Below are 12,708 nucleotides of genomic sequence, written 5' to 3' on the forward strand. Positions count from 1 at the left end.
TTAGAATAATATCTGATTGACAATAAATACAAAAACAAATAACTGCTTAGTGGTTATAAGGCATTCCATGAAAATAGGTTGGGTTGGTAAGAAGCAACATGTACAAAATGCTGATGTTGTAGATATATGAATTGCATTATGATTATATAATGATATTAAAAAAACTAATATGGAGGTGAAATTAGTTATATCTCAATTAGATGGTGGAATGTGAGAAAATATGCTGTGGACCTGTTCTAAGACAAGCAATGAACTCGCTGTATTGAAAAGGAGAGGGAGGATAAAGAAGTATCAGTATTATGTATCAAACAATGATTTAAAATCATTGATTTGAGTACTACTATTAATATATCGAGCTGAATGAAGGGATAAGAAAATCCTAATAAGTAGAGGGTACTAAAAACTGAGGACAGCCAGCTTAACTACAACAATGAGGGCATTTTTAATGCAAGTGAAATAGAAACATGAGTTTTGTGTGGCATGATTGGCATTGAACTTGTATACTTGTTAACTATCTATGGTATTACTGATTTTGCTGAAATATTTTTATAATGCTAATTTGATCCATGTGGTTAACTAACTGGTTATTACATATTCTATACATTACTTTCTTTTTGCTACTACCACAAGCATTATTTTGTTTGTGAGATTGAACTTCACCTCACATCCTTCCTTTCAAAGTTGTATTACTGATGAATGATCATGACTATCTGCATTATAGTTCCACAATAGATAAAGAAGTATAAATCCTTTGTTAGTTTTTAATCATATTTTTACATCCTCAAACTATTTTATGTCTAAACAATTGGCTCCTATGATGTCTAAACTCTCGGCACTAATCATATTGTTGCTTCGTGTGTTTTATATGGAACAGGTAATTATTGGCGGCGGAGGTGGTGCTGCTTTCATTGGCGGTGGTGCTCCTTCAGGAGGCGCAATTGCTGGTTCTGGTGGTGGTGGTGCTGCTGCCCCAGAGGCACCTCCTGCTGAGGAAAAGAAGGAAGAGAAAGAGGAGAGTGATGAGGATATGGGATTCTCCCTCTTTGATTAGTTTGGATTCCAAAAACATTTATGTCATGTTCTGTTCTGATGGTTATTATGTTTTGGGAGATTTATTGATTGGATTGGTGTGCCACAATGACTCGGTTTTATTAGACAATACTAAATCTTTAGTCTAATGGATATAAAACCTGGATCCAGTCGAAGTTAAATCTAAATTTATAACTCACTTCATTATTAATTAAACTCTCATTCCAAGGTTGATATGTCAAAATATATTTTCCATTGTGAAACAAATTTTGATATAAAAACAGTGGGTGCATTTTATAATTGATTGATTAAATAAATGAAATATATGTTAAATGTTCTATTATCTTGTTAAACTTGTAAATTATTATATAGAAAAATAAATATAAAATTTAAATTCCGTTTTGTTTGATTTTTCAGTGAGATTGTGACTATTTTTTAATGATGAAGAGATCACATGATCTTCTATTTTTAGATTTAGTAATCAATAGATTGGATTGAGTTATTATTAGATAAAGAGCGAAGATAATCATAAATTTAATGAAGAGCTTTGTGTGGATAAGATTTGAGAGTTAAGTATTTATATATCTAGTCAATTTTTTATTTTTAAAAGTAAAATATTTATTAGTGTCCTTTTGCCACCACAAGTTTTTTTTAATCCATTTTCAACAAAATAAACTTGTCGGTGTTTTTACCAAGCAAAAATCTCGAATTGAAGCAAGGGGAAAAAGAAAATAAAATCATGATCGAAAAGAAGAAGAAAAAATGCACGAGAATTTGAAGTACTTTTATTTCATATAAACATGTACTTGAACATATTTTGTTTCCTTTTGTTTCTTTTGATCAATCTTCGGATCAACGAAGACACTAAGCATGGCGTTGCAGATCGGAGAGGGAGAAGGACCTCGGTGATCGAAATGGCCGCTTTCCGACGAGCCCGCCGCCGGCAAGGGGAGGAAATGACCCCAAGACGCCGCCTTTATGCTCCTCCTCTTCCTCTTCCTCCCCCTCCTCGTCGGCCTCCTCCACGGCGTGGGCGAGCGACAGGAGCGGCGGCAATGCCGGGCAGAGGAACGAGGTGTACGACGCCCGCCGCATCTTGCTCATCATCAGCACACGACGGCGCTTGTTTAAGGGGTTCTCCGGCTTGGCGACGTCGTTAGCGCAGACGCCAGCGACGTCGACGAGGCTGGCGAAGGACTTGGACTTCCCTGTGAAGAAATTGGATAAACCTCGCCTGCGCCGATTTAGGGCAAGAATCAATTAGATCATAAATTTGGGGAAGAAGGATAACAATCAACCGGATCTATGGAAGGAGAAGCTTACTTAACGGGAAGCGCATCTTCCAGCGAATCCAAGGATCCCAAAGTCCCAGCTTTTCGCTTGCTCTCCACCTCCTCCTCCTCGCCGTGCGCTGAACCCGATGAGGAAGATGAAGCGGAGCCGATGGAGGAGCTCGCTTCTTCATCCTCCACCTCCCCCTCCCCCGCCGCCGCCTCCCCATCTAATCCGAACTCATCCTGCTTCCTCATCGCTACCACCGGGTCCGCCTCCTCGCCGTGGAAGTAAACCGGCAAGCTACTCACGCGATCCTTCAAGTTAACGGTAGGAAAAACCAACGGCGACATCTTTTCACGTCCCTCGGCTCCTATTCCTCTTCTCACTGTTTCCCCCTCGTTGAATCCTCTCCGAGGCGCCCCTTTGATAGCGAATCCCGTTACCTGCCGTCGAACGGAGGCAGGCGGAAGACTGAGCTGAAGTAACGGCGGCGATCCAGCGCTTCGTTGGGATCGATGATCCTAATGGTGATCGGCGAGAGAGAAAGGGGCAGAAGAAAGGAAGAAGAAAGGAGAGAGGACGGCGACTAATAGTACAATAGATAAGGAAGAGGGAAAGGGGCCAACTCGTTTCCATGACGATTCCTCCCAGTGAAACGAGGTTCCCGCATGACATCTACCTAACTAATGAGCATTTTTTTAAACATCCACATATAACACAATTTTTTTTTAAAAACAATTATTTTCATTAAACATAATCAAAATAGCCTGAAAATTTTACAAAATTTTTAAAAATATTTGATAATATTTTATTAAATGTCAAAATACTCGCAATATCTTAATTTCACAACTAATATTTCCAATATAAGATTGAAATACCTATTTTGCCTTTTATAATTATCAATTAAATTGTTTGTTTATTAATGGAGATAATTATCTATAAATATCGACGGCATTTAAACATGAATAGAATTTTAGGTAATATTTTATAAAAAAACAAAAAATATTCAAGTTTATCCATGAATTATTATGCAAAAGAATAATTTTCATATTTATTTATTTAAACCAATAAATAGATATCAAAGCAAATAACTAACAATTTTAGCAAGAGAGAATATACATTAAAAAAAAGTTAAGTGCGGTAAAATTAATAACATTACAAAAATAATGTATTTACAAATGAGTCAAATTTTGTCATCCATTTATAGGAGGGCGGAGCCAGCTATATGCTTATCTGGATTAAACCAGATTCTTTAATTTATTTATTTTTTAATTAGGAGAGAATCCATAATATATATATTATGTTGGATCGTGATCATAATTAATTATAAATTTTTTAAAATTTATTTTTTTATTCAAATTACAATTTGGATTAGGTGAGTGATCGGAAGTCATCCGGAGATTACTCCGCTCGATGTTCGACAGTCAAGCTATTTGTCCATCATCGACGACCTCAGGTTGTCCATCATGATCTAGATCATAATATGAATGAAAAGATGAATAACAAAAAGATTATAATTAATTACGTTCAGAATTATGATTCTCATCCAAATTAAGTACATTGTAAACCATTCTCCGATTAAAAAATAGACCGAATGATGCTCCATCAAAATTCCCAACTTAGAAGAAAATCTTAGGTAATTATAATTTATAGTTCAGCCATTGCATTTATATATAAAATATTATGTCGTTTTCAAATTCTATCTCTTAATCTTTCTTCAATCTTTATGATAAAGATGTTGACATTTTTAAATTTGAAGAATCTCCACCACCAAAATCACATATATGAAATTAATACATATTGAATTCTTTTGCTTGTGGGACACATCTATTGTAGGAGAGGTAGCGTCTGTCATCGGCCTCATAATATTAGTGTTATGATCAGAAAAGGTCAATTGAAAAATTGTAATGAAAGAAAATATTTTTTTTTATTTTATCAAGATTCGATCTTTTAATTATTGTAGTACTGTCATGCCAGGGCTTGTGGGATATAAATATGATGATAAAAAGTGAATATATTTATCCTTAATGTTTTCGTCAATTCATCTCAGGTTTAATACGGAGGAGATAAATCATGAGCGACGACTAATCTTTGGAATAATGATTAACACATAGGAAACGTATTTACCTCGACTTTATCGAGATTCAAATCTCAAACTTCATGGTGATAATACCTAATGTACTAACCACTAGATCATCTCAAGAGGACATCTTGTGGGACACAAACATGAAATGAGTATATAAAGATGAAATTGCAAGATTAACCACACACCAACTTCCTAGTTGTTGATATAATATTGAGTTTGTAATATTTTTAGAACATGTCATAGCCATAATGAATAAATGCAAACATTGATATTGTATGCTATTCTTGTGGTTCATAAAGTTAATATTTCACAAAGAAGCATCAAATCCTACTTTAATAAAGTTCAACAAAGTGAATACTTCATTAATAGGGTACATTATTTGAAAAGGACGCATGGTTAGGAAAATAGTTTCTCATGAAAAAAAAAGAAAGAAACATAAGAAGAGGAGGATGATCAAAACTTGTTTATTACTAAATAAGAAACATAAGGAGGATCTAATTAACACTTGATAACAATCTTATCAAAAAGATATTGGGCAAGAAGAACTCTCATGCTTTACTATCTTAATTTGTCACCTTCCCCGCATGATTATGATTAGGAGAGAAACATCAGAAAATCAATAAACAAAGAAAACAAAATAACAAGTACCTGCCATGTTTCTTGAAGATTCTTCTCTTTGCCTGACAGCAGTTCCTTTGCAGTAAAACCCACAAGACTGGATACCATAATTCATGAACACAGCCAGCTTTTCCTTACAAAATATGGTGGCATCCACAAGCTCTATCCTTCCATAAGTTTCTATCGATTACATGGTGGACAGGTTGATGATCTTATAGACTGGTATATTATTCCTTGTAAGCCATGGAACTGCATTGTGTGCCATTCAGTTCATGTCAGTTGTCTGCAGAATTCTTCTCATAAATTTTGCTGTCTTTGATCCAAGTGAAAATTGAAGGGCGGACTCAGGATCCACCATATGGAATGATCCGACAAGGAATATAACAGCAGCAAAGATTAATTCAGTGGCTGCATAACCGTAAGGCAAGATCGAAGCAATTCACAAAATGCAGAGAATTTTGTCCCTGATATTGTTAGATCTGCAGAAAATGAAGTCAGAAATGCTGTTAGTTCAGATTTCTGTGAGAATTGTTGAGATTTCAAGAGAAAATTCATTGAGAGAATTATGAGACTTTTTGCAATCTTCCATTCCATCCTTGCAAGACAACGAGTTTGAGAGAAGAAAAAGGTGAAATGGGAACTTGATCCGGCACAATAAGATCTCAGAGTAGACAGTTAAGAACATACTTCATGCAATTATGTGCAAAAGTTCATCCTTGGAGAAGAACAAGGCGAAAAATTGGGAATCCAATCCAGTTCCTGAAATAATGAAGACGTACGAAGGAAAAATTTATCTTTTATAAATTGAATCGTGATTTGGAGCACAATTTCTGTCAGGCTAATTATACAAAGCGATGCGGGAATTATCAAATCGAAGAAGACAAATGGGGAAAAAAAAGGAAATCGGTTTTCTACCGCGCATGAAAATTAGGGGTTCAAATCGAGTAGAAAGGGGCTTCTTTCATCAGATCGAGCTACACGTACGGATCCTCTTCTTGGAAGGGAGAGACAGAAAGACCGAGGTCAGGTCTCGGGGAACGGCGCAGAATTTCTTGGAGTCGGTCGCCGACACCGCCGACGGCGAAGTCCTCCTCGCGACCTTTGGCTTCCTCGGGGCCGGCGGGTACACCGCGGGAAGCTTGAGGGTGTACTCCTCCGACTTTGGCGTGATGCACCCTTCCTCGCCGCCGCCACCGTCGCCAGTGGCCACCGTCTTGATCGGAGAAAGGGTGGGCAATTCGCCGGCGACAGAGGCCTGCGACGCCACGAAATCAGAGAATTCTGCTCGGGGATCGGGAATCGAAGGCGAATCGAGGCTTCGAACTCTTTGAGAAATCGGATCGAACACCTCGCGGACCAATTTGGAGGCAGAGAAGGCACGGTAAATACTTTGGAGAAGAGCGAGAGCTCGAGACGCAGGGGCGAAGCCGTCATTCGAGTAGCGAAAATTAATTCAAAATCATTTATTGGGCATTAAACTCCACGTGCTGACAATTTATCGCAATAATAATGATTTCATTCGGAGAGCTCAATAAACAGCCCTCCACATTCCAGAAAATTATGGGAGTGCCACTCCCGCCAATACGAGGGAGCTCATGTTCATCATCACGTGGAAGCCTCGTGACCAAGATGAACTAAAGATCAACTAATGGTCAACGGCAACTAGAAAACTTATGTGAGATGGTAGTCGACTCAACATTTTTCACTATATTTTTTATAAAAAAAAATAAAGCAAAGATGAATTTCTGTACAACATTGATAATGTCTGAAAGTGATGAAGATGATAAATTAAAGAAGTAATTTTACTGTTGACTTAATAAAGATTTCGTATTGTTCAGTGTAATATAAAGAGTGTTAGTGTTGGATTAGATAGGGGTGCTAATATTAATTGTTCGACGTTCAAATCAGTAATTGAGTCGAATAGATGAATAGTAAATGAACGGTAGCAAAGTGCATATAGAAAACTGTAATATTACATACCTCTGTCTATAGATGGATATCCCTTTTTATAGTGTCACTGTTATGTCTATGCACATATCTCAAATCACTTGCATGCTTTCCAAAGTGTTCCTAAGAAAGAACAGATCATAAAGTGTTTCTGACATTTGTCTTAAATGAACGCATAAATTTCTATAATTTGATAGACTGGAAGCTTCTAAAGTACAATTTACCTGTATGATATTTTGTCCTTTACAACACAAACTTCCAAAAGTGTATGACCAAGTAGATACACGGGGCTCGCATTTGGCCGATTGGCCGTCATTTAGGAGGACCGTCAACTCGGCCTTATGAGTTGATCTAGTCTTCACTCGACCTCTTCCTTGGCAGTAAAGGAAAAGCTTGTCTGACCGACCCACATTACCGATCGACTAAGGATGTCTGTCGAGTTTTAATGCTGAGCCATGAGGATGGCCTATCTGTCCCGGGTTGAGACATGAAGTCCAATCGAGCAGGATGCTCAATCGAAAATCCACATCTAACCGGCCCTGTGGCTAATTTGGACACACTTTTATTATTATTATTATTATTATTATTATTATTATTATTATTATTATTATTATTATTGGTACATTTAACTTCTTTTTGATTTTGACCATTATACGGACCGATATTCTTCATTTTGACCTATTTTTGAATTCACCTTGATCACCGGATCAAATATATAAATTTGAAATTCTTTTAAAGAATAAAAAGATAAAATGATACATAAAAGTATGCATTAGCTAAAGAAAAGCTCAAAAGTAAATGGTAGATTCTACCATCTCTTTTATTGAACTATAGCTTTTATTAGCAACAATATCATAGTCAATGAATAAGTGCTCACCCTAAAATTATTTTCATGATTTTTATTTCCGGGAATTTTGGAGCACATCTTTTACAATGATCTTAACATTGCTCTAATGTCCCAAAACACTTTCCACCAAGCACATTACAACAATAGCATCTCCCAACAATGAGCACCTATATTCGACACAGGTAATGAGTACCAAGTTTTTGTTGGTACTGATTACATTAATAATTTGATTTTAATATATGATAAATAGGTTAAAGTTAGATGTATTGTTTATCTAATTTTTCTACCAAGTGTGCAGGAGTTGACTGATCTGAAGAATTTGACACCAGGCTGAAATTCAGCTAAGTCCGCAAAACCCGATAGCTAGTGTGAAGTCTAGATAGGTATGCGGGGCCCGATATCTAGTGGGAAGTCCGGTTGTGTCCGCGGGACCTGACAACCAGTCGAAATCCAATTGGATCTGTGGAATTGACAACTGACGGGAAGACATGATGGGTCAAGGGTAAGTCAAGTGACTGGTGCCGGGTCAAAAAGGGGGCTCCGGGTGCCCGGACCAGGCTCGCCCGGGAGGTTGCCGCGAGTGCCCGGAGTCGGTCCGGGCGCCCGGAGTCGGTCCGGACCCCCGAAGTCAGTCCGGGCGCCTGGAATCGGTCCAAGCACCCGAACCCAAAAACCCATCCTGAAACTGATGTGGAGCACGTCGGCTGGCCGAGCCATGTGGTCCAGATACCCGGAGGGGTTCCAGGCGTCCGGAATAGGGCTATTTAAAGGCCTTCGATCAGGAGCTTCAGAACAACAACTACTACGGTCGTCTCTCTTGCGTGCGGTTTTGAAAAAGCTTCGACAACACCGAAAGGCTGCTCCGAAGCTCGTAGAACAAAGAGTCCTTCAGATTTCCTTTATATGTTGATAACATTATTTTTTCAATTCTTGTAATTAATTCCTGTAATACATTTACAAACTGATAGTGGATTGCCCAACTGAAAGACTGCTCCGAAGTTCGAAGAACGAAGAGTCCTTCATATTTCCTTTCTATGTTGGTAACATTATTCTTTTCAGTTCTTATAACCAATTCCTATAATACATTTACGAACTGATAATGGATTGCCCAACGAAAGTACTCGATGAGTGCGGGTCTTAGAGTAGGAGTCGTCAAAGGCTCCGAACCAAGTAAAACTTGATTTGCTATCATTGTTTGCTTTTCTTCCGCTGTGTACTTGGATTCACTCTCGATTTTCGACGATCGCTATTATCCCCCCCTTTCTAGTGAATTTTTGATCCTACAAGTGATATCAGAGTCGGTACCGCTATGAATTAATGCAACCACCAATTAGACAAGGGGGTGATTTTTAACTTTTTTTTTTCCAATATCTCTTTTGGGGTTTGAGTTTTTTTTTGATATAATCCAAATTTGTACAATTACCTCTTTGAGTAATTTTTTTTCCTGTTGCAAAATACTTTGAATTAGTGTAACACCAATCAAATTTCTAAATACCTTTATTACCTCCTACATTGCTAATCCAAGACATAATCTTGGGACCTCTTTCCTTTTATTATTTGTGTGCAAAGGTTAATTAAATGACCCAAAATGAGGGATACAACACCGTCCGTCCTCCCCTCTTCAACGGAGATGATTTTCCATACTGGAAGAAGTGAATGGAAGTATACCTGAAGACCAACATCGATCAATTATTCTCCGTCTAACGAGGATACCGGGCGCCAGTAGATGAGGCAACAAAAGTACTAATTGATCCAGAAAGATGGAATATGGAAGACAAGAAAAAGACCCAGATCGATTTCAAGGCAGTGAACACCACCCAGTGCGGACTTACCAGGGAAGAACTGAATCACGTTGGCCCATTCGAGAACGCTAAAGAGCTCTGGGATAAATTGATCGAGCTGCATGAAGGCACAAGCGATGCAAAGGTAACAAAACGTGACTTATTACTAAATAACTTATTCAATATTAAATGCAGGATAGAGAAACAACCACTCAGTTACACGCAAGAATCAATGATATTCTCAATGGACTTCACCTAATCAATCACCAACTGGAGAACATAGATGTAATCATGTATGCCTTGACTTCCTTTTCCTCGAAATGTACTGTGGGCATCTATAGTAGATGCTTATAAAGTTTCGAGGAACTTGAATAAACTTAAACTAGACGAGTTATTTTGTGAACTTGAACTCCATGAATAGACTAACTCAAAGTAGGTAGAGAAAGGTATTGTACTCTTTGCAGGTTCCTCAAAAGAAGCCAAACACAAGAACAAACCAGAACCCGAATCTGAATCTGGCTCAAAAGACGAAGAAGAATAACTCGTGAACATGGTCAGAAAAATGTTCACAAGAAGAAAGAATAATTTCTCAAAGAAGGACCTACAAAAGATGATCAAATCAAATGACACGAAGGTGAAGATCACATGCTACGGGTGTAACAAGAAAGGACACTACAAGCATGAGTGCCCGAAGATGAAAGACGACAAACCCAAAACAACTAGAAGGAAGAAGGCACTTAAGGCGATGTGGGACGAATCGTCTTCAGAAGAATCAGATGTCAAAGATCAGAAGCATCACAACTACCTCGCACTAATAGCAACCTCGCCAGAATCAGAAAGTGAGTCAGAACAAGACGACAAGTCAAGCCATGAGTCTGCACTCATTTCTGAAGGTCCGAATGAGGTATCTTCTATCCTAATCTCTAAATTTTTTAGAATAATTACATGTTTAAACAAAAAATTAATTAAGTATGAAAAACAAAATAAATCACTTCTTGAGGAAAATCAACGCCTCAAGGAACAAACTAAAAATAAAAATCCAAATCAAGATACAAGACTTGAGGAGGAAAATACAAATTTAAAAGATAAAATTAATAAACTTAAAGGATTATTAGAATATTTCACCACTAGATCAAAAAAAACTTGGATTTAATTCTTAAAATCCAAAAAAAATGTATACAATAAATACGGGCTCAGATACAAGTCCAGCTCAATAAACAAAATATGTATACCACTCACAAGCTAAAACAAAAAACCAAATTAAAGCTTGGGTTCTGAAAACATATCTAACCACACAAGTAAGACTCAATAAATTCTATGTGCCCAAACACGAAATTTATTTCCTAAATCCATCTAAACCTAACCCAAACCCAAATCTAAAACATAAAACGAAATCAAATAAACCAAATTTAAATCAAATAACTACAAAACCAACTCAAACTCAAATTACCATCAAGTCTATTATAACTACAAAAGTAATCGACATAAATCTAAAACCTAAACATAAAAATTCAATAACTCAGGGGGAGACTCCAAATTAGTTGGTACCTCCAAAATAAAAGTTTACCCAGTTGGGTAATTAGGTCTAGATTAAAAGAGACAAAAGTTTAACTTGAAAAATAACACTAGAGAAGTTTTGGATGATAGTAGGTTAGGGAAGCTCTATTTATGCATGTCTAGGAAGATATGACTTCGACCTGGTGCATTTGACTTAGTGAAACCAACTGAAGCTACCTCTTACCAATCCTAGCTGGTTAGACCAAAGTTTTGTTATTAAGTTCAGTGGATAGGACTATTTAGAAAATCTTGAAGGCGTGGTTACTGTAATGATGTCCAGGTGATTCACCACATCTTAGAAGTTTATTCAAAGAATGTCTGTTTGTTGAACCCAAAGCTAAACTCGAATCTAACATAAGTTTAAACAAAACCCTGAAATTTAACTTAAACTCATCTTATAAAATCATAGGATCCTTTTGTCTGAAAAGTTAGACTCGTAAGATGAATAAGGTTAAACTAAATTAAATCTAAATAATTAATCTAAAATTAAATAATTAATCTGAAATAAAATAATTAATTCCTTAAAAATTTGTAAATAATCTTGAAGATATTGTCTGTGTTTGAAAAGTCTTAGATTAAGGTGGAGAATATTTATTCAGATAATTTCTAAATTATAAGAAAATCATTTACTTATGTTTTTTTAAAATTTCCTATTTCTTTAGTGTTCCAAAATTTGTTTTGGCCTTAGCCTAGATCAAACCCTTAGAAAGCATGGTCCTATAGATTTAGGAATTGAGCATCTCACAAACACACTAGGTTTACCTCGATTGCGTATTTACAAATATAAAATGATGTGAGATGCATAGACATTTTTCTTAGACTTCAGATGCTTATATCAATGCATCAACATAAGTCTAGGCCAAAAATATAATAGTATATTGATCAAGTCAAGTAGTCATTTTTTTTTTTGCAAATATCTAACAGGACATAAATACTTGACTCGACTAACTAGATAAATACTGCTATCTTCTGATAGTTAGTTAGTAACCAAGGGTTAAACAGTTAAGGACCAATAGTAAATGAGTATGCTTAACTAAGCCTTTATTATAATATTTTGTTAGAGTGTATACTGAAAGCCTAAGCTTTTGTAAACATTTATTTTGAATAAAGAATCATATTTGGTCAAAATATCTACATTTGTTTGTAGTTGTTCAATTAATTTATATTGTAGATAACATAGTATGTGGCGTCACATACAGAAGATGATGTTATCAGTACCTTATAAATTATAAACAACAGCTCACGACCAAAATGGAAAGGAACAAACTATTGGAAGGTTGTAGTGTAATTAGAAATTAGTTTATCTTAACTATATAGTTACACTAGTACACTTAGAGTGTATTGAGTATGACCATTTGAGGTTGTTTCTTTTATACTGATTTTATAAAGAAACAAATACCTCAGTTATTATGGAAGTGTGTGCTCTTAATCCTAATATAATAACAAGCACATATATTTGATATTTATTTCTTTAATTTATCAATGGGTGAGATTTAGTTCGATAAATCAATAAGCCCGATAAGTTGGGAAATGATATCACTTATAGTGTGTGTTGTTGATTATAGAAG

The 12,708-nt window shown here is 36.4% G+C and overlaps 3 protein-coding genes across 3 annotated transcripts in view; 1 reads left to right on the forward strand and 2 right to left on the reverse strand.

Annotated features, from left to right (window-relative positions):
• LOC122046035 (60S acidic ribosomal protein P3-like) overlaps positions 1-1,159 on the forward strand; it is a 1,889-nt gene extending 730 nt beyond the window's left edge. The window contains exon 2 of the mRNA XM_042606522.1: positions 875-1,159. Coding sequence (XP_042462456.1) covers positions 875-1,051 — 177 coding nt within the window. The 3' untranslated portion in view covers positions 1,052-1,159. The remainder of the gene's footprint in view (positions 1-874) is intronic.
• Positions 1,160-1,792: 633 nt separating this feature from the next.
• On the reverse strand, positions 1,793-2,995 carry LOC122046036. Its single transcript, XM_042606523.1, has 2 exons — positions 2,353-2,995; positions 1,793-2,263 (listed from the first exon to the last, which is right to left on the reverse strand). The coding sequence occupies exons 1-2, from the start codon at positions 2,652-2,654 to the stop codon at positions 1,894-1,896; spliced, it is 672 nt and encodes a 223-aa protein (XP_042462457.1). The 5' UTR covers positions 2,655-2,995; the 3' UTR covers positions 1,793-1,893.
• Positions 2,996-4,693: 1,698 nt separating this feature from the next.
• On the reverse strand, positions 4,694-6,461 carry LOC122048388 (the record flags this gene model as incomplete). Its single annotated transcript, XM_042609959.1, has 2 exons — positions 4,694-5,487; positions 5,993-6,461. Coding segments are annotated over 2 exons (552 nt in total), but the record flags the coding sequence as incomplete, so codon positions are not given.
• Positions 6,462-12,708: the final 6,247 nt, after the last annotated feature.

The sequence above is a fragment of the Zingiber officinale genome, chromosome 2B (assembly GCF_018446385.1).
Source record: "Zingiber officinale cultivar Zhangliang chromosome 2B, Zo_v1.1, whole genome shotgun sequence".
NCBI lineage: Eukaryota > Viridiplantae > Streptophyta > Magnoliopsida > Zingiberales > Zingiberaceae > Zingiber > Zingiber officinale.

Coding starts and splice junctions, on each gene's coding strand:
- LOC122046036 (XM_042606523.1), bottom strand. CDS start 2,654: ATGTCGCCGTTGGTTTTTCCTACCGTTAACTTGAAGGATCGCGTGAGT. Junction 2,264..2,352: donor GAAGATGCGCTTCCCGTTAA/GTAAGCTTCTCC, acceptor AAATCGGCGCAG/GCGAGGTTTATCCAATTTCT.